This window comes from Pyxicephalus adspersus, chromosome 2 (assembly GCF_032062135.1).
Source record: "Pyxicephalus adspersus chromosome 2, UCB_Pads_2.0, whole genome shotgun sequence".
NCBI classification, from domain to species: Eukaryota; Metazoa; Chordata; class Amphibia; order Anura; family Pyxicephalidae; genus Pyxicephalus; species Pyxicephalus adspersus.
In genome coordinates this window covers 41,090,823-41,113,437 of record NC_092859.1, presented here as the reverse complement: position 1 = coordinate 41,113,437, position 22,615 = coordinate 41,090,823, and the positions used below count along the sequence as shown (strand labels likewise).

General features: G+C 35.6%; 1 protein-coding gene across 1 annotated transcript in view; it reads right to left on the bottom strand.

Annotated features, from left to right (window-relative positions):
* Positions 1 to 1,272: 1,272 nt before the first annotated feature.
* PDGFRB (platelet derived growth factor receptor beta) overlaps positions 1,273 to 22,615 on the bottom strand; it is a 74,246-nt gene continuing 52,903 nt past the window's right edge. Inside the window, exons 12-24 of the mRNA XM_072400562.1 lie at positions 20,183 to 20,277; positions 19,958 to 20,090; positions 16,999 to 17,103; positions 16,784 to 16,894; positions 14,234 to 14,387; positions 13,058 to 13,221; positions 11,592 to 11,710; positions 10,856 to 10,978; positions 9,113 to 9,224; positions 7,671 to 7,770; positions 6,841 to 6,946; positions 6,400 to 6,620; positions 1,273 to 5,607 (exon numbers count right to left, since the gene is read on the bottom strand). Coding sequence (XP_072256663.1) covers positions 5,475 to 5,607; positions 6,400 to 6,620; positions 6,841 to 6,946; positions 7,671 to 7,770; positions 9,113 to 9,224; positions 10,856 to 10,978; positions 11,592 to 11,710; positions 13,058 to 13,221; positions 14,234 to 14,387; positions 16,784 to 16,894; positions 16,999 to 17,103; positions 19,958 to 20,090; positions 20,183 to 20,277 — 1,676 coding nt within the window. The 3' untranslated portion in view covers positions 1,273 to 5,474. The remainder of the gene's footprint in view (positions 5,608 to 6,399; positions 6,621 to 6,840; positions 6,947 to 7,670; positions 7,771 to 9,112; positions 9,225 to 10,855; positions 10,979 to 11,591; positions 11,711 to 13,057; positions 13,222 to 14,233; positions 14,388 to 16,783; positions 16,895 to 16,998; positions 17,104 to 19,957; positions 20,091 to 20,182; positions 20,278 to 22,615) is intronic.

Sequence of the window (22,615 nt, the reverse complement as noted above, 5' to 3'; positions counted from 1 at the left end):
GTAAGTGGGACAAGAACTGTGGAGGGATTTTAAGACAAAACACAGGAGCTAATGACAACATAGCTCCCTGCATCACCAAGGATTGCTCGCCAATAGTGAAGAGGTGAAAAGAACTCTAAGGGCCATTTCAGCCTTCTGCTTGACCCCAGCGTTCTACTGCCGGCTCAACCCTGCACCATTTTGCGCATTCACATAGCTGATTACTAGAACACTGCCACCTAGTGACAATGGTGCACATACCATTTATAACATCAAGTAGTTGTTGCACAACATAGTAGTTGACAAATGACAATACAAAACTGCATAATACCTAACTATGGGCATCTAGAAGTGGCTAGGAGAGAGATTTTTTTTTACTTATTTTTTCTTTATTTTGAATAGATGGGGAGGTGAATCTAAATGTGTTTTTTGCATATGAAATAAGAAACATTTTTGAAGATGGGGTCTACTAAAGGACCAATTTACCCAAAGTGTTATTTTATTGCTGAGGCCTAATGAGCTGAGTGAACCCCTAGCTTATTTACTGTATGTCCCAGATACTCCAAACATTTCTTGCCATAGTTACCAACTATGTTTCATTTCATCTAGAAATTTTAGGTGTTTCCACCAACCTTTTCCTTTTTCAGAACCTCCTATAATAGGTACAGCTGGTTTCCATCTGTGCCCTGATTTAAACAGATTAAAGGATTCCGAGTCAGAGATTCAGGGAGCTTTGCTCTTTAGCATTCATCATAAACAGAAATAGCAGTGGAGGTGTCTGAACAATGAAGCTTTTGGGGATTATGCCAAAGTTACCTATGAAATCTTTACCAGAAATCATTGCACAATACTTTCTGCACGTATTGAGCAACAACAGTCTTTGCACGTAATTATTACACATTTTCACATCTACTGTTACTGTTTTGGTTCCTATTTTTTTATTTAACTTCACGTTTTATCCATGTAGCAACCTGTTATAAAACATATACATAATAAATATGCCATATAGCCCTCATTTCATAAAATCCCTATTTAAAGCAACTCTGCCATATCATAAAAAAAGAAAAAAAAACTATAGGCCAGACCAGAGGTAGCCCAACATGATGATGAATAGGCATGTGTGGGGGCAGTGAAATGCCACTATATTAGCAGGAAGTTACAGGACTATGCCCATCAGAACTAGCAAAATCTGGAGGCTATTGGAGGCCCTCACGTCACCATTTTGTACTTAACAGGTTACTTTAATTAGCATCAAGATAAAACTGATTTAATAGCAGCAAAAGTGAGGACTGATCAATACAAAATTTTACACTTTATTAAGAATGTATGAACTTCAAAAAAGTTATATATTTTCTTTCAAATATGGTCACATTATGTATACAATTTGGAATAATATCATGAACATATAAAATCTTATTTAACATAGTACCTATGGAAATCAGCATAGCCATGAAATCTGGTATCTAGAAATCTGTTGTCCAAAAGTAATTGCTGATGCAGTATAAAGAGTCCAGATGATTATTCTCCTTTATGTCTAGGATGAGTTTAACAATCAATCAGGTGAAAACATCTGGTTAAAGCAATCTTTAAAGTTTAAACATCTTCTATAATTCCCATATGAATCTTGGCCCCTGCCCTTTGCCATATCATAGGTCAGGTGGTGATCCATTTTTCCTATGAAGTCTTGAGTGACTCAGAAGGAGTCTTCTTTTTTTCCTGCAATTTACTGTGTTGCCATGGCAGGTTGACTCATGTGGTCCGTGTTCATACCAATGGTCATGTTGCAGTGAGGATGCTGCTTGCCAGACATCCAGTTTCAACTCCCAGAAGTTTTTACATACAGATAGGCATTTTCCAGGCTTTAGCAAATGCTTTAGCAGTGATTTTCTAGCACTGCAGTTGTCTTACACAAAAGCATAGGAAATATAAAATAATTTTTACTTCTTTCACACAAACATTTTTAAAACATTTACAAATATTTAAAAACCGCTCAGCAAGTTCTTGCAAATTGTTCCTACTAAAGTCAATGGAAGAGGTTGAGAAACTTCACCCAAAAACTACAACACAAAGCACTGCCAGCTAAATTCCTCCAAAAAAAGATTTTTTAACTGCTAATTCATTTCAATAATAATGAAAAAAGGTTGGATGTTTCTTCAAGAAACCGTCTGTTTAACTGTCTATCTGATCAACCTGTACTGAAAACCACTTTTAGACATTTAGAACCCAAGACTTGTTCTGAATGTAGGACAATGTAGGACAGAGGCCAGGACTGATGACAAAAACACTTATGAAGATATTTGGCCTCCAAGGCAACTAACATTTTTTTTTAAATGTGATTTCAAAACTCCCGTAGAAAAAAATTCCTAATAAATCTTCAATACAAAAAAGAAAACATTAACCCTCAAATTTATTTCCTACTTTCTTTCTAGAAACTACAATTTATTAAGCCAAAATACCCTTTTTTTGGACAAGCGTTGAGCAGCATAGATTTCAGATTAGAGATTTCACACCTGTACATCAATAGGTGAAGTTACCCTTATAAAAAATTGCACATACTGACTTCTGTAATCTGTCTCCCCATAGTGCCTCTGTATATTTTATAGGAAGTGAATGTGAAGTAGAATACTGACTCAGTGGAAAGTTCTGTGCATAAATATTGTACCAAACAAAAAACGATTTAAAAAACATAATACATATTGTAAAGTCTTTAGATAGTTGACAGCAGATCTGTAGCTTTGACAGAAGAACTCTGGGCAATAAATGTAACACCCTGACCTTTCCTTTCCCAACTTATCAAACTAATTATAGATTCAGATAACATGGAGCTCTGATACTTTTTTCAGGTTTGCATAAATTAGCATGGGGTTCGGAGTTCTTTCAGCTTTGTATTGCTGTGTCCCCATTATTCTTCACCTTTTGTCTTGGAGACAAAAGTCAAAGGATGAGGGAAATCAAACGTTTTAGAGTAGTCACTTAAGAATGCAGAGTAGATATCTTCAAATGAGTTTAACTGCTCCCGTGTCATATGTCAGAATTACTTTTCACATAACTATGGGAATATTTTCTTTCACTTTTCTTATGTCTATGGAACTGGAAGTGAAGTAAGGTTTTCTCAGTGGAGGTACTAACATTATAGAGATTATGCCATCTGTTTTCTTGTAAGTAAAACAGTTTTTGTTGAAGTATACCCTTGGTCTAATAGCCTAAAATAATTCTTAGCAAAAACATTCCATATGACTTACCGAGCATAATGTGAAGGTATACTTAAAGAAATTTTGTAGTGCTTTTTATAGGATTAAAAAGTAATGCTGAAGTTGAAGAAAAGATAACAGTAGGTGTCACATCATATCTTCCCTGTACAGCCCACTTCTCTACAGGTACCTCAATAAACCAAATTCTGGGTAAAAGAAGAATACGCGCAGCCCTTCCCACAATGCACTACTCTGTACTTTGGAGACCAGACCATAATATTGCCTTAAGGGGGATGAATTGTGTGCTTCATGCTAGGTATATATAAAGGGTTAATGCACAGGATCTTTAAAGGGAATTATGGGAACTCAGGAAGTGGGGATAAGGGTAGGCTGACAGAGAAAATACAAAATATAGTACCTTATGACTTATGATTTTTAACAGCTAGGAACGTTATATCATACCATTACTGTAAGTGGTCTCTGGGAAGAAAGAGAGTGAACTTGGGGTGCCCTTTATCTCTTGTAAACACATGTTCATGTAGCAGAGTGTGATTGGTCGCTGCTAGTGTCTCTCCCTCTCCCAATGTTATTGCTACTGTCCATAATATAACAAGAAACTACCAGGTAAAATTCTGGTATTTTCACTAGTTGATTTAAAAATATATTTAAAGAATTTAAAATGAATGCATTTATTGTTGTTTGCTATCTACCTGGAGATATGTTTAAGCTGCTCTTTTTTATATATATGTATTCTAATACTGAGTCTGCATTGTATATGGATTCTGTTTTTTTACAGTGATTGATATATATGATTGAAATTAAAATCAGTGGATAAATGTGAATACAGACAACGTCAAACATTTTCCATATATTTTATAGTATAATAAAGTGAATAAAAATGGACATGCAAATATTCTTTTATGGCTGGTTTGCTAAAAGTAAAAATATATAGAGAGTGTAATAAAGATGCTACAAGTTAAACATTTTCCCATGGAGTCAGTCACAGACAGACCTAGGGTTTTTTTATATTTATTACTAGGTAAAGCATATTGCCCTCCCTGTAATGTTTTCCTTTTTTTATCTTATTTTGGCTGGCGGTCCAGCCGTCACCATAACATTATATTCCCAAGGCTTTTTTAGTACATATAGAGCTGTGTACAAAGCTGCATTTACACTTTTTAGCGTTCAGTTTACAGGAGTACAGAGCTGTCCTGTTTGAAGGATTATGCTAGACAGGCATTGTTTTTTACCCGCCACTTCCCTTTTATGGCTGTAAGAAGCCTAGATTTGGCTATCTATGGTGTTATATTTGATGGATTAAGCTTTAATCCAGATGATGGAGCCTATTCAATCCTGATAAAAGATCAGAAATGGTCATACAAGAACTGTACACAGTAATGCAGAACCCTCATTCAAACCTTGCCATTCAACAATCAATGTTAGCCTCAATAGTCAAATGAGACTTTTTGAGGCAATATTTATACTTTAGAACTGTAGAATTTCACAAAAGCACACGTCATAAAATCTTCAGGTAGTATGGATTTTACAATCCTAAAGCAACTATAAATTCCCAAAAATTATAGAAAAAAGTGAAGGCCATGGATCCTATATCCAATTTCTCCAAAATGTAAATATTTGATCAAACCATGTCTATTTATAGCAGTCACATGCCTTCTGGAACAGTTGGAAAGTTATGGAATGATGTTTCTTGAACTTCCACTCATTAATAGTTAGAGATGTCCTTCAGTTCTAGGAGTGCATCAGTCTTGTTGGCAGCCAAATCATCGGCCTGTGCTGTCTTTTTGTTCTATGAAGGAAGTATAATCAGCAGTAAAGTGATACACATGAACACTTATACCCCTCAGATGGTCCTTACTTTGTGCTTCTGACGATGCTTTGTGCTTCTGACGATGCTTTGTGCTTCTGGCGATGCTTTAAGTAAAGTACCATTCAATAATTCATTAAAATAAATGTTGGAATTATTCCATTATATTGCACATTTTATTCATAGTTTTACAGAGAATGGAAGGTCGACCTTTGTAATACTGTTCTGGCTTCTGTGGATTTGCCATCCTTTACTTTAACCAAAAAACAACACGAAAGGCTATAGTCCAGGATTTAAAAGTTAAAGTGTGCCAAGATTGTAGAGTTTAATGATTTCTTTGGTCATCATATCCAGGGGATGGACCTGGTTTGTACCGTTTAAAAGCTGTAAGAATCAGTACCAAACATTTTCTTGTACCTTAATACATAAAACTTCATTGCAGTTCCTGGTAAGTGCCAAGTCTTAATTTTTTGCATTTGCTACAGGAAACTTTCCTCTTCTTCTTGAGGCCGTTCAGGTTGCTGAAGATCACTCTCAACATCTTGTTCTGGCTGTCTTAAAGGACTGTCACAGGAGATTGTAGATGATGTATTCCCTTCTTGCAGTGTAGAACTGTGTGATAAATTGTGAAAAAAGAGACTGTAATAAAATAGCATTTCCGCAAAGATAGCCATGCATAATGGTCTGTTAAAATAAATCATATTATGTTAGGTCTAAAATGGTTTACCTAACCCTTTTACTGGTAAGGACTTAGTCCTTATGGTAGCACCTTTACCAGCAAGTAACCTCCACTTTGAACGGTGATCTGAGTTTTTTGTTATAACTACAGCCAGCTGTACAGCAGGCTGTGAAGCTGCTCAGTCACCACCGCAGATTTGTCACTGCACAACATACTTTTGGATAATAAATTCTAATCTGTAATGCAGGTCATGTAGCCTCAAACACACCCGCTACAGACTCCTTCTTTGGTATCTCTGATTTATACATTGCTTGTTTGATGTATCACTGTAAACTGTCATCACTGCCACAAATTAGGTTGAAACTTTCCTTGGGTGACTGTCCACTTTGCCTATTATCAAGTGGAAAGTAATTTAGCTTTAGGCTATTGTGTACTTGTCTGGGGTAGAAAACACTTGCCAACTGCTGATCCTGATTAACTATTTGATTGCCGCACACAAGGTTTGACCCTTACTAAATTTTATTGGCTTCTCCTCTGTCCTCACCCTCTACTACTTCCTTGCTGGGATACCATTATTACCATAGTACAAACTGATCCTGCAAGGTACTCCCAGGCATTCTGCACTCTTTGAGCCTCAGTAATCAGTTTAAATCCAGACTGTTTTGGCGTGGTTTCAGTAAAGTAAATTTTAATTGGCTGACCTCAAGTTAAAAAACCCTACTTACCTTGGACGACTTTCTGAGTTCTCATTGAGCATGTTATCTGACTCCTCAGGCTTGGGATCTGGCAGTGGAATAATATAGTCGCTGTCGTTTGGTTGCACAGCTGAATATAAGATATTTGAAATGCTTTCTCCCCCGTTATTTAGTTTTGCCATTCTGGGTCTAACACGAACCACAGCTGGGTGATCACTTCTTAAAAATTCTTCATTTACTTGTTTGTATCTCTGCAAAATACATAAAGGTAGAAATTATTCCATCTCCTGTTATTTAAACAGTACCATGTATGTCCATTTATTGTACATCAACCAACAATTATAGAAATGGCTTCAAATGCTTGCTTGGCTTTATTTTATATCATAATAAACAACTTTCTTTGAGTAGGAAAATGGACCAGATTGGGTTTTAGTGAATAAGTAGTGAATATATAGTCAATAGACAACATACCTGTTTATATCCGTCAACTAAAAGATTTCCTGTCATATTTACTAGGGCATTAAAAGATGGCCTCTTCTCAAACTTCTCATCCCAGCATTTCTGCATAATGTCATATCTAAAAGAATAAAGAAGAACAAGCAAAGTTACCTAAAATGTCAAAATGATTGCTAAGGTAAAATAAATGAAAAAGTAAGTATTTACATGAATTTTGGGGGTTTATTTCACTGTGTTTTTATTGGATTTTCTAGTGTATCTTTGCAATAGTTTTTGTCATCTGTCTCCGGTTATAGGGATACAGGTGGCCACCAATTTGAAAAATGCATGGAAAGCAGCTCAGATCAGTTTACCCAAGACAATTGATCTTTTTGGTAATCTGTAAGAGTGACATTCATCACAGTGCACAGCAATGTAAGAGGCATTCTTCCCAATGACCACCACACCAATGTACTGTGAGTTGTAAAAATAATAATTATAGAAGCGGTTCCCTGAAGACCTGAAATTTATTTCAAGGAGTTTCCCAAGTTAAAGAGGTATTCTTCCTACTGACCACTTATTTAATGTACTGTGAGCTGTAGATATAGTAAATATAGCAGGGGTTCCCTGAAGTCCTGAAAGTAAGTGTTAATAAAATCTATATCATCTATCACTGGAACAGGTCTCCACTTTGGACGAGTTCATTTATACTCCTGTTCTGGTGAAAACTGTAATACTTTAGTATACTAATATAATCACCTAAAAATAAGATTGGATTTTACAACAGGGCTAGGGAAAGAAAAAAATAACAAACTCTAAGCAGGCAAGAATTGTAAAAAAGATATCGATCAAGATTTTATACTTACATTTCCTCTGAAGCGTATGTAGGTCTTGACATCCGATAGCCTCTCTTTATAGCGTTGTAAAACTGCTCATTCATTGGCAGTTCTGGGTAGGGTGTCCCACCTATGGAGATGTTAAAAGGCTGTTAAAAACTGAAGATAAGTTTAACTTCAAGTACATTTTTTTCAAAGGTTTCTGTTCCGAGATGTAAAAAGTGGTGCGGCAAATATATAGCAACTATAGACTATAGATGCCCTTTAACCTATTCCTTCAATAATTGACCTGATGTTCAGGTAAAGTCAGACAATCAAAGGCTCTGTCTATAAATTGATCCATCCCTTTAAATGCATGTAATGTATCCTTCCTTTATAAGAAAGCAGATTTACCTTGCAAGTGACAATGGAATCTCATTTTAAAGAGAAAAAGTAATTATAAGTGAATTTAAAAGTAGGTTTTAGAATTTGCTGAAGGAACACATCTTGCCATAGTTAACATAAAATAGACAGATCTACTTTATTAAAGCAGAAAATATTGATGAAACATTTAAATTCACGTGCCTTAATGGAATTTAAATTTCAGCTAACAGCTCCTGTGCTGCAAAACTAACATTTTCACCCACAAAAGTTTGATACATAAACCCCAATGTAAAGTCAATCAATCTCATAATTGCTTTTCATTTACAAAAGCAGTTTTAGCAGACATCGATAATTGCAGCCTTAATTATATACTGAGTGAAATTTGGTTTATTGTAACCCCTTCTATAAAAAAAACATCCAAAGCATTCAACCTGCAAGTCCTTGGTTCTACAGGCAAGAGATCTGTCAGATCTCCTAAATTTTACCAGCTGTGATGCCTTTGGTAAACAGGATGTGCAATGTTTTGCAGTGCATCCATAAGAATACAAGAATCAGTTCAGATTTAATTTGAGACATGTAATTTAATGTACAGCTATATAGAGGTTTTTTTAGAAGATGGCCCCTTTTCATTTTGTAACATCACCGGAGGCCAATCAAAAGGGGACTTGCTTTTTTCTTAACTTTAAAGCTCAACTTGTAAATCCTATTTAATGGATAATATTCTATTCCACTCCACCATATTGCCAAATAAAGTAAACGTGTAATGAGTATATTATTAGGGCTTCCATTATTGATGTCCTTCTAAACATGCAGGTTACCTGGCTGTCTCATAATTCTAGCTTTTAAGATAATTACTTGGCATAAGCATTCAGATTTGGAAAGTGTGAATACTCATTTTTGCTCAGTAAAAGAATCCATTGGATCACGTTGACAGCTAGTGAACTAGTGTTTTCAGAGGGAAGGATTGACAATTGGATCTTCCATACCTCGTTACAACAGGTTTTCTTTTAACACCAGTATACATTTTTAATATATTTTTTACTGAGAATTACAGCATAAAACCTTCTTTAAATACTCTTTAGGATCACAAATTCAAAGACAGTCCATACCTAATGTGAATATTTCCCAAAGAAGGATTCCAAAAGACCACACATCACTGAGAGTAGTGTATAGGTTGTTGAATATACTTTCTGGTGCCATCCATTTCAGAGGAAGGAAAGTCTAAAAAAGAGGAAAGCAATTTTAGCTTGCTTTATTATTGGCAAACATCCAAAAAGTGTGTGTCTCCAGCTGAAAACAGGCCTAAACACAAAGGAAGCAGTAATTTATAAAATGTCAGTCCATCAAAGACTGGTATGGTAGATAATAAACAGTTAAATATTCTTACAAATTCTTAGGTATATATCTCATTAATATCTCTTAAAATAGCTCTACGTTCAGGGTCTGAACACCTTTTGTGCACATATTGGCGGGTTCCCACAATGCCACAAAACCACAAATAAAAAGAGTAAGTTCACCCTTAGATAGTTTGCTTTGCTTTTAGACTTTTATGACTTTTATGACTTTCTTTTTCTAGGGACTGCTCTGTGCCTAGCTGCCAGTTACAGTTATATTATTGGGATGCCAGTTGGCATTTTGATTTGTATTGTACATGTATGGGCTCTTTTGTGTATATATCACCCATACAAACCAGTATGACACAAATGGGTGGAGTGAAAAAGATGAAGTAAAAGTGATGAATCATGAAAATGAAAAAAAGGAAATATGGTAAAGACAGAAAATAGTTTACTAGTAACTAGTTGTTGACTTGTGCATGTCAGTTTGAAAGCGGACCTATCATCAGATTTTTTTTTGTTTGTTTTTTTTTATTTTTATTTTTTTAATTGGAAGAGGATGACCCCTCTCCTTCTGTCTTCATCACCATGAAGGTGAGATTAAAGGAAAACCCACAGCCTCTGGGGATACAAGCGTTACTTATCCTAAGGCTGAGGCTTCAGGCTACTAAAAAAAGTGCCTGCATTTTTGTGAGATTGGTGCACTTTTTAGATTTATATAAATGAAATCATTTTAAATAAAATAATTGGAAAATATTTTCTTTTTGACAGTTCCTATTGACTTGCCACTATATTGACATTCTGCACCTCCAACAATTTTAAAGCTATAAGAAAATGAGTTGCAATCTGCAATTCCAAACTTCTGCTTTAACTTTGCTTTTAAGTACTTGAGGATGGCTTTGTGCAAACTTTGTGGTAAGGAAGATGCAGCAAAAGCATGTAATAAACTGTTACATGAAGCATTATGTGGTACTTTCCACATTTCTTCAGAAAGAGTGAATGAATAGTTCAAGTGTATTTCATGTAAAACTGTTTTTTTTTATTTTGGATAGGATAGAGAAGGATTAAAACAATTGTCAACATTTATCTGGGGAGTCAATGTCTTTTTTTTGTCCTGGCAGCCATTGTGGGAAATTTTAACATTCTCAGAACAGGAGGTGATGGTAAATCTTAATAATGGGACACGTGTTTCAGGGAAGAAAAAATAAATATCTCAATGGGACACAGAAGTCAGCAAAAAGTTAAATGAAAGGTGTTTTTTTACCCAATCTTAATCTACCTTAAACAAATCAATATTTGGCTTTAGATAGACTTTAACAAATTGATACTTTCCTTACATATTTAACTATAAAATCTGAATCTTTACTTTACGCCACAACTAATTGCAGTGATTATTTAGTAAAATATATACATATTTACAAAGATTCATTTAGACAGCTGACAGGTGCTCCTGCAGTTAAAAGATCTTACAAATACAATCCTTTTTTATAACTATAAATGCCCTTACAGAACACTTACATTGCCTTTAGAAATATAATTGGAGTCTCTGACGATGTCTCTGGCTAGTCCAAAGTCACAGATCTTCACAAGCTTTCCCTCACAGATCAAAACATTTCTTGCAGCCAAATCACGATGAACACACTGCAGATCAATATACAAAATCAGTAATTTTCAATCATTGTCCACAGAGGTGAAGAATTTGTGCATGTACTGAGTTTTTGTCCACAGTTTATTCTTATAGTGCTCCACTTTAAGTAAGAAACTGGAGACAATATATGGAAATAGCCAGTAGGAATGCATCCTATTATAAAAATGAGGTGTTCTTTTTTTCCCTATGTGAGTGAGATGGGAAAAGGTGGTAACACACTTTCTCAAGGTGACGATACTGCTTCTCCATATTACAGTGAGTGTGTTGTAACCTGTGTATAGGGACTGGTAACTTACAATATAATATGATTTAATTATTATGTTTGATAAACTTTTAAGATGAAATGAGTACACCAGAAAACTGTACTGAGAAATATATAGGTTGCCAATGCTGACAAGTTTCTCTTATAATTGCAGTTTAATAGGTGATGCTGCTAAGCAAAATTATTTATATTAAACACTACTCAAATGTGCAAACATAATTTAAAAAGTGTAAATAAATGGCAATGGGCACTCCGTGTCATCTAAATACATGAGTGCTATACATGTAGTCAGCAAATGTATCAATATTCTAACTCTAAGTTTAAAGAGAACTGAAGAAACTTACGTTCTTTGAAGCCAAAAATTCCATCCCATTAGCAACTTGGTAGCTAAATCCAATTAAATCAGTATAACTAAGGATTGGAGATTCATTTATTAAGGTGGAATAATTGGTCCTTTCATGAGCTTTAATGAGAAGAAAGAAGTATAATTAGTTTGAAATATATAGAATATAAATAGCACATCTAATAGTCTGTACAACAAGACAAAGATTTCATAGTGCCATGCTTTAGATGAACCTTTCATTCATGTTATGCTTTTAAAATCTAAAGGTTCTAAGCACAAAGAATTGGTAAGAAGTTATATTTATTAGCTAGAAAACCTGTTTCTCTATTCAGTTTTTTTAACATCTCAACTCCAGACAAACTGCATGTCAAAAACATAAAAAGGAGCTTTTTTACCCTTTTGAAGGATTAGTAGTTCCATCCAGTTTTGAAATGATTACAGTTACAGGATTTGTATTTTTGCCTATTCAGTCCTGAAGCCTGCCATAGACTAGTTGATGGGTGTACAACCAGATAATCAATTAATTTCTACCTGATAATGGCCATTTATCTGGATTATTTCTGTGCATTCATCAAGCAGGCCATTCAACGTTTTATCCTAATTCAGCTAGTAGCACCTCTTAACAACCACTAGCCAATCGGAGTGATCTCCTTTTGTTCTAAAACTGGCAGATCTGTGGAGTGTTTGTATGGTAAATGATGATCCCATTAACCAGTTCACCACCATAATAGTTCACTTAACTGGTGAAGTGTTGATCCATTGACTAAAGAATAGGCATTCAAAATCAATGTTAGATGTCTATCAAATATCTATTCAGAGTAGGTTTTTGTCGCATTCAATGTTTTCATCAAATTTACCATCTAATTTATTAAAATGCTAATTAGTATATGACCACCTTAGGACCCCCCCCCCCCCATAAGATTGTTAGCTCTTTGGGGCAGGGACCTCTCCTTCTCTTGTTTGTATTGGTCTTCTGCAATGTCTTATTACTGTACAGTGCTGCATAAAATGTTGGCATTTTCTAAATACAGTTTATTCATTTTAGTTAATTTTAGTTTTTAAGTTTAGTTAATTTTAGTTTTTAATAATTTACACAACTCTGTCATACAATACAAAGAGTCTGTTGGCTCCTGGCTTCTTGTAAAAAAAATTCCCTCTGCTCTGCTGTACAGCAGACTGTAAGAAGCTGATACCCGGTCATATTATTGGTATGTACACTACTTATAGTTAATAACATATTCATGATTGCAGAGCTGTGTTAATTAGTATTTTTTATTTTTGCTTGATTTTTTTTTAATTAAAACTACATGCAATCCCTCTACTAGTTTTTGCGTTGCATAAACAATTCTTAGAAGAAAACTTCCTAAAATATAGGGTTTTTCCTAAGAAATATAGAGCTAATAGTATATGTAACCATGTGGATTTTAAATATGTGGTTTTTTTTGCAGAAGTATGCTTTCTACTGACCGGAAGTGGAGTAACTCTCCAGTTCATATGTTGTTCCATAACCAGATGGTTCAATTTCTGCATATTTAATGTCTTCTTTGAGGTCCAACATAGGTACATAGTAGATATCATCTTTGCTCATGTCCATGTAACCTCCATCGCTGTCTATCGGGATTGAAAAATGGCTGAAAAGACAAAAAATCAATATAACGTGGATCTAAGCACCCCTTATTCACTCCCTGTCTGGTGCCACCAAATTAACTGTTTTTTCTTTGGTCCTAAAGTTTGTCTTTAAAGAGAATATTAGCTCTGGAATCTGCGCTTACATAAAGTAGTCAGAGGGCAAAGCATGGTGCACAGTATTTCTACAGTTGAACTTATCCCCATTACCGATTTCCTATGTTCTACATCGTGCCTCTATTTTGCTCTGTAAATCAGGTACCATAGATGTGCCCTGTATTCATAAATCAGAGATGATAGACAATTACTGGGAGTAATGAAAGCACAAATTTAATAACTTCAAAATAAAAGTTACATTCATTTTTTAAATGGAAGGTCAGGACTTGACCTTTTTTATTTTAAAATGAAAAGATGCCTGTAGGATTATCTAACGTGTATTAATATATGCAAGTCAACTTATAAAGATATAGAAATGATCATTTTATTAAAAAAACTGGGTGAGAGGACATCCATTGCATATGGAGGATATATTACCATTAGTTAAAGCAAAAAAAGTTAAAAAAAAGTTTAAAGCTAAAGTTAAAAAAACTGTTAAATTAAAAAGTTAAAAGTTTTCTGCTTTTAATAGTGGTAAAGGGTCAGGACCTTTCAAGAAGATTGATTGATTTGGGTGATTTTACCCCAATTTCTATTATGCTTATATGGGTGAAGACAAAATCTAGGACCTGTAAGTAACTCTCATTCCTTAAAGCTGGTGAATCATAGAGCACATTGTAAAGCAAACCATATATTATAACTGCAGCCATATCAATAGCTGCAACAGTTGTATGTTTTAGTGTTCTGTGTTGGAAGGTAAAAGTGTATCTATGCTCATTTTTTTTTTTTTTTTTGCTAGAATGAGGAAAGGTTAGAATCCCGGTGCTCCATCAGAGAGCTTTTCCTTCACTTTGGCATGTGGACAAGGCAGCAGAAGTTATAGCATTTTCTTACTTAACTTTAAAAACATGAAATGCTCACCCGGACATTCTCTCTCCTGTGGAGGTGTTACTGTAGACCTCATTCTCTTTTCTACTTTTGTCAGCGTAGTACTGCAAGAAGGTGTGCTTGTTCCGGTGTAAATAATCCACCAGGTCTCCAAATCTGCAGTATTCTGTCACTATGTAGATAGGTCCTGATAGCCAAAGAAATGGTATATATTTTATTTTGATATACAACTTGGCATTAGGAGATCATCAGTCATTTTGAGCCCCTACAAAAATTGTCAAGAACAACATGGACCGCATGACATGAATTAAAATCACAAACCACATTATGTGGGGTAATCATATATAAACCTTTCAGTACATGACATAAAAAATTAAAAAGAACCCTTAACAATTGCTATTTTTAAACTTTTCTTGTGCCAAGACCTTAGCCCCACCACAGGTACCCACCTGCACCACAGTTTGCTTAACCCACCTGAACCACAGGTGCTCAAACAGTTCTATTGGTCCAACCCAAAGAACTGCCACAATATTGTATGTACTAAAACAGACTGCCCACATCAGATCTAATTGAACCTGTCCTGCTGCTTCAGTTTTTCACCTTTTTTTCATCTTCTATCTAAGGGTAGCACAGAAGCTGTAATTAGAAGCATAGAAGCTTATACCAGCCTTTATGTACAGGTGCAATCAAATGTGAAAGAAATGTGTTGAAAGCTCATGAAATGCTTTGTAAAGGTCTTTAGAATAGCTGTAGCATGCTAAGCCTAAACAAAACACACTAGGACAATTATGGATGAACCTGGGTGATCCACCAAACCTAGAATAGATTTCTTAAAATCATTTGCTATTTTTTGGCAATTTTTTCTGTCCTGGACAATATCCAATGCAGGTTTGATGGGTCACTCAGATTTCCCCCTGACTAATAGTAAATGCTTTTTAAGAAATCTATTCCAAGTTGGTTATATCACCCAGGTATTCCCTTGATAGTCTATTTTCTTCAGTCTTAGAGAACTTTAAAAAATCAACCCCAATGATTTGGATTAAAGTGAAATCCAAAAATATAAGGAAACATATTTTTTATATTTTAGTTTATTATTCTGAATGTATGGGGGTTAAATGTGCAAAATATATTACAAGAATTATATGAGAGGACTAAATCATTTTTAAAGATTAGGAGGAAGTAAGTTGGTAGGTTCTATAAGTACTCCTACTTCCCCTAGGTCTCCATGCTCAGGGAACAGGAAAACAATGTAGGGGGTGTTCTTCCTATTGACCACACTAATAATGTCTGAGTTTTGGATGTAGTAAGTTCCTTAAGGAGCTGAAAGTTATTTCAAAGTGTTCTCCCATGTTAATAAGGTTGAAAAAAACTGTTCTATTGTATTTTCTGTCTTTTCTGCCCTGGCAGGTACATTAAAAGGTATGTAAGAAAGTGAATGGTAGGAGTAGCTAGATCAGCACAGGGAGTAAATATACATTCGCAAGAGAGGGCAGGAAAGGGACGTGGAATGTTTACCAAGGTTAAAAACTTTTGGTTTTATAGTGTCTTTACCTGCAAATATTTTGAATTGGTGATAGAGTCTCTTCAACATTCCTTTTTTTGGTTTAATTCAAGCAGTTAGTTGCAGATTACACTGACTCAATTAGCCTAGTATGCTATATGGACCCTGATTTATGAAAGCTCTCCAAGGCTGGAGAGAATACACTTTCATCAGTGAAGCTGGGTGATCCAGCAAACCTGGAATGGATCTGGTCAAGGATTCAAAACATCTGCTAACAAATAGCAAATTATTTTTAAAAATCCATTCCATGTTTTCTGGATCACCCAGTTCAATGATGAAAGTGTATTCTCTCTAGCCTTGGAGAGCTTTCATAAATCAGGGCCATGAAGTCAGTAGTACCAGCGAGAGCTACTTTGTGTCACTGGAACTTTATGTACTATAACTGTGAATATTAACTTGTGTTATAGCTGTACTGCTGTATGGATTTAGCTTTAGCTGTAAGAGTTTCCCAATTTTATAAGAAAACAGGAAATATGCTTTCCCTTTTTTATAATGCCCAGTTCTTATTTAGCAGATCACAAACCCTAACCATGCAATCTTTACAATAACTTCAGCAGTTTGCAGAATACTGACAGTAACTAACACACTGAAATAAATTAAAGGGACATTCCACTATATTCACATTTGGTGAATCTGGCAAGGCCATATGGTCCCCAGTCTAATGAATAAACGACTCCCAAATACATTTTCTGGGTTAAGGGGTCCACTAGCCTAGTTCTTAATCTTCTTCTTTTTGCTTTTTCCCATAATATATTCATAAGGTTTCAAAGTCCTCTGAGAGGTTGTCTGAGACAAACGCAGAAACTCCAAAAATATATATGTTATACAGCCATCAGCAACCTACAGCCCTAGGTTTTGAGACAATTGACCCTTTAACTAGCTAATACCATACAGCAGTTTAGAATTAGTATCTCCTGTAGATTTCTGTATTTGTCTGGGCCTTTAATATTTTAAAATGCCCTTTGTAAGCCTTGGAGTATGCAAAAATAGAAAAATGTAATCAATAGAACAATATAAATTACCTCCTTTGGTACATGCAGCTAACAAGTTAACAATATTTAGATGTGGACCTAGATGACTCATAATCTTCAGCTCAGACATGAGTGCTTGCTTCTCACTGCTCCTGGCAGTTGCTGTAAAACACAGCATAGGTGTATTAGTAAATAAACATTCTTTGTTTCATAACATTTAATACATAACAGATTTTGTTTTGTGCTCTCATTTTTCAGAAACTTACATTTCAGCATTTTCACAGCTACTTTTGTGGTTGATTGAGCATGGCCTAATCCATGAGCTGTAGCTTCAACAACTCTACCGAAGGCCCCAGATCCAAGCGTTCGACCTTTAAAACAATTAAAAATATGTGATTCGCAACACCATCAATGGATTTCCTCTTGTGAGGTGCACACACAATTGATTTGGTGGGATACTCAAGGTTGGAAGAAGAAGACCCTTGGTCTTGTTATGATCATGTTATATTACATCACCACATTATTATATGCTGAACGTGTTTTTTAATGGAGAAAATAGTCATTCTTCAGGACAGATGTTTACAAGCTGTCAGTGGTGTAGTACTTTGTGTACTGTAAAGTTTTGTATATACTGGATAGTTAGAAATATGCTGTGTTGTATTTATTGAATATTTTGAGGGGTGTAAATACTTCTAAAGCGAATGTTTCTTGAATTCCTACTGGCTCATTGCTATACCCACAACTAACCACTTGGAGGCACTCTTTGCCAACTCACTGTCAGCCTAGTGTGCAGCACATGGAGATAATGATAGCTGCAGTTTTATTTTACTATTGACATCTTACTGCAAAGAAGCAATCTGCATTCCCATTATGTAGCTATACGCCGCCTCTTTTTTCCATTGGCAATAAAGCATAACGAGCAACCAGCAATAAAGCCACTAATGAGTCACTACAGCTTTTAGTGAGCCAGTTGTGGAATGTGTGAACAGAGGTGATGACAATTTAATATTATTGTGAACCAAATGCAAAGAATGAACCATGTAGGAAAAAAATTGGAAACAGTTGTCCTGTGTCATGTCGAACTTGCTAGGGAATGGTGACAGGACTAAAATTCTGACTTTTAAGGCCTATTGAGCACTTGTTGTGATGGTAGGGGCACAAGGTTTACAGTCATTACCGTTTCGACAAAAACTATATGTCAAAAACTCTGTACAGGTGCTAGAACACAGATCACCATGGGTAAAGACTAGAGTGAGTGGGCCTGATTTTTTAAAGCTCTCCAAGGCTGGGGAGGATACACTTTAATCAGTAAAGCTGGGTGATCCAGCAAACCTGGAATGGATTTCTTCAAAGTAATTTGCTTTTTTCCCCCACATGATACCTTCAGTCTGACCAGAACCAATCATCTAAACTTCCTCCAGAATATTTGGGACTGTTGGGACAGGGAGTCCACATGGCAGCCAGCCAACTAGCATTTTTAAAAGGAAACATTATAGTTTAAAAGAGAAAAAGCACAATTTGCGATGGCTCTGCATTCCTTTGCCAAAAGATAAATTTGGGCCTTAAAAGAAAGCATAGTATTATTTCCTCTACTGCATCCCTAATCCTGAAAGTTAGGGTTGATGTAACATGAAATGGTTGCAGTTAAATATTATTGGAATGTCATTTAAAGTTATACAACTAATGAAAAGATATATTTATATAAGATAGTTAGTGTGCAGCATATGCCTGGGAATATTAACACTGGCAGTGTAATTTAAGTGGGAGATGAAGCAGTTCCAGAGCCATATGTTTAAAAGATACTGCAATTTTACAAACATATGTTCACATTTTATTTAACAAAGAAGAAATTAAAATTTCACAACTGTACAAAAATAAAGTACAATTTATGTAAACCCATAGCAATTTAATAGGGGGAAGAGGTGTGTACAACATAAGACAACAATCCCCAGCACTCAACTTTACTAACCAACAAAATGGACATGTTTTAGAACCCTATGCAAGGTTAAAGCAAAAAGTTGCAGAAGGGAAATCCACACTCTTTAATTTCATGAAAGACATTCATCACTGGCAGTCCCCTTATTAGACTAGAGCTATGGTATCTTTTAGCAGTTTAGCCTTGCTATGTAAATAACTAGCGATCAATCACTAGTGGTTGATGGATAAACCTAAGCAGATAAAACCAGTGGCCTATGTAATGAGCTACACATGTAGTTATATCTTGTAACAAACGCATCTTTAGACTTGAACATTACTAAATACTGCTTGTATTATGTATGGGCAGATATTCTCCTTTTATAGCCTTTAGCCTTTTTTGGGCACATTTTGAAAATACAGACATTATAGATACCTTATGGTACTAAATTAAAGATAAAGTGGTATCTAGTGATATGTGCAAGACTTAAGGGCCCTGATTTATTAAAGTTCTCCAAGGCTGGAGAGAATACACTTTCATCAGTGAAGATGGGTAATCCAGCAAACGTGGAATGAATTTCCAAAAAGTAAAGATATTTGTAAGCTATTTGTTAGAAATTGTTTTCAATCCTGGACCAGATCCATTCCAGGTTTGTTGGATCACCCAGCTTCACTGATGAAAGTGTATTCTCTCAAGCCTTGGAGAACTTTAATAAATCAGGGCCAATGTGTGCTACTTATCTACAATACCTAGCACTGCATTAGAGTGACATTATATACAGAAAGCAAATCCCAATTAAAGCAGGTCAAATGCAGATCAGAAGGAGGTCAACTACAAGTCCAATGATTATGTCAATAAATTCCTAATGATCTAAAAGTGTTTTAAAATGATGTTACAATTATGCAATTAACATAAGCCTGAAAGGTGTCAACCCAGGTCCATCATTTCAAATGAATTAGGGTACAAATAGACTTGAAAGTTAGACAGCATTAAAAAATAAACAACTGTGCCACCAATTTATTCAAAATCATTCTACATATTGAATTTATAGATGAAGATATGCTCTAATAAAGACCTCCATTTATTTTTTTCCCACTTTGCTGACCAACATACTAGTATTCCAAGCTACTAAACTTTTTCTGGTGTGGGACAACTTGTCTGTCATTGTTAGTGTTGCCATTCAAACATCTAATTACGGTTTCTAAACTAAAGTCCTCACTGGTCAGTAGAAAAGGCTTTCATGTTCTGTTTTGACTGTTAAGAGCCCTATGTTATATGGAGTCCACTTATAAAACAAGTTTGGCATTTACCTAAAACTAATTTGTCCCTTGAAATCTCCCAGCTGGAGTCATATGGCAGCTGCAGAGGGTCCACGTAGATGTACTCATGGCCATCAGAGCTAACTGATTCAATAACCTTCCACCGGATTTCATAGCGAGGTTTCTGTAGACAAAGAAATAAAAGTGCTGACTTGTTATCACACAATATGACAACATAATATTTAGTCAATAATAAAACAGCAGAGCAACACTTACCTTTTTCCACAAAATGATGAGTATTATAAGGAATATTACAGCCAAAACAACCAGTCCCACAATAGCAGATATGAACACAACTTTAAAAGGCAAATCTGTGGAAACAGAATAGAAAGATTAGAATAGATAGAAAAGAGCACCTGTCACCAGGCCATTCATTATAACAAAAATCATCTCATAGCAATGTACAAAACACTGTATGTATGTATAAAATAGACTATAAAAAATCTTCCATGTGCAGCAATCTAGAAGGCCTAGACTGCTGCCAAAAGCCATCATCTTAGACGTGATAAAAGAAGCTCCACCAGACCTAAATGACACACTTCAGTATTTGCCTTCCCCTCCTTCCCCAGCAGCCATATAAAAGGTTACGTAGGGAGGTTAGGAAGGGGGAGAAAAGGAGCCATGCCATGCAAGGAGACAGAGGCTTGGGGAATTTCAAAGGCACCAATAAATTTAATAAATATTATGGAAAAGTAAAGATTTGCACATAAGCATCACCATTTTTTTGGATAATTTAACCTGCTAACTCAGAATAATCAGGGCTGGCTTGCTGCATGCTTGGTCAATGACTCATAAAGCATTTAAGACAGAATTTTTATTTTTCAATTGGCAAGCAGCTTCTAACAATAAATTGCAGCTTTTTCTGCAATACTCAGCTTTAGGACAGCACTGTCCCCTGCATACGCTGAATTTGTCTCAGTGGTGTTCCTTTTCTGGGCTAAATGAAGACCAGTGTATTTCAAACCACTTTTTGTGAGTCCAAGTTGTCATGGACGTTATTAGTGAACATTTGTGTCATCACACCAGCTTGTGCAATACACCAGTGTCAGCAACACTGACTTCATGGTCCTGATTCATCAATGAAATGTGCGTAGGCTTGACGCGCGTACATGTGCGCCGGTCAGCAACCTCTATTAGCGCGAGTCGGGCCTGAGTTCTAGTGAACTCGCCTGCCGGTTTCCTGCAAAGATCTCGAATACGTCAATTAAGGCGAATAATTTTCAGCTGTGCGATTCAGAAGGAATGTTAACCTCAATGATGAGGTGATAGCAATTGATTAGCGCACATCTCTGCCCTGTTCTGTGAGCATCTCCAGTCCATTTTACAGGTCAGTTTGAATCTTTAATGCGCGTGTTACTTTTTTATGTTACATCCTACTCAATCACAAACTTGCTTCATTTATCGTTACATTTGTTGCACTTCTTGTTACTTTTTCTTTTGGCTGCAAACTAATTTCTATCAAGCTGGATATATACTAAGTGGCACTTTCAAATATGTCATCACACAATAGTTTGTTCTAGTTTGACTTTAGAGAAATCAAATATTTTAGTAAAGGATTTTAGGCAAACACGTTATAATACATGTATTAAGGAACGTTTAATGATTTCACTTGTGTGTGTATGTCAAAATACATTTAAATGTATACAAATACATATGCATTTTAATTAGTACTCATTTAACTGGACTGGTTTGTGTGTGTGTGTGGAGGGGGGGGGGGGGTAAGTTTGCTTTGATGTTATGCATTGATGTGATTATTTATAAATCCTCATGATTGTTAGTTTCATCTGTTGCTGCAATGTTTTTGTGCTTGGTTTGTAATGCCAGTTTTTGTAGTTAAGCTATTCTTCAGCAATGCTTTGTCATTTTTTCCACAAGTATTGAGTACAAATGTCTGCACGGTTTCCACACCAAACTCCTACTTAACCCACATATTGGTATTTGAATGTGTTATGTGCATATTCTTTTTCTGAATAAATTGTTATGATTTTATTTCTTTTTTTTTTGTTTTGTTTTTTTTATAGCCTGACATTTGCACTCATGTTGATCTGTCCCCACACAACTCCTGTGTTCATTTGTAGTTGTGTTATAAGTTTGTTGTCATTGTGCTGTGCTGACTAATCTTAGCACTATTGTATACAAACACACTTCCACTTGTTGTCCAAACTGGTTGTGAATTAGTTGTCCAGCTGAGTTGCATACTCATTGTAACACACCTGATGGTGATGGAAGGAGGTCCAGGTTCCAAGCACAACATCAAAGCTCATTGATTGCCAAGCTCACAAGCAGGATCAGATGTAGAAATGAACAGATGTTGTGTTGTTGCTTAACTTAATGCTGTGAAATAGTGGAGTGTATGCATTATTTAGGTGTTTCCACAAAACAAATAGTACTAGTATATCAAAGTTCCAAGGCCAAATCCACTTTGAGCCAAAGATTTTCTTGCTTTTCCATCCCTTCAGGGTGTTTTTGCAGATTTGAATGACATTTTAGATCTTGGCCCACTATATATAATTGGCCCACTCCCCTCAGCTTGGTAGTGGAAGCACATAAATGTGGATTGCTTCTTTTAACCAGAAGCAATATCCTCCATGAAGCCAAGCCCATGATATCAGAAATCATAGGAAGAAATAGGAAATCTTTTCAATGTGA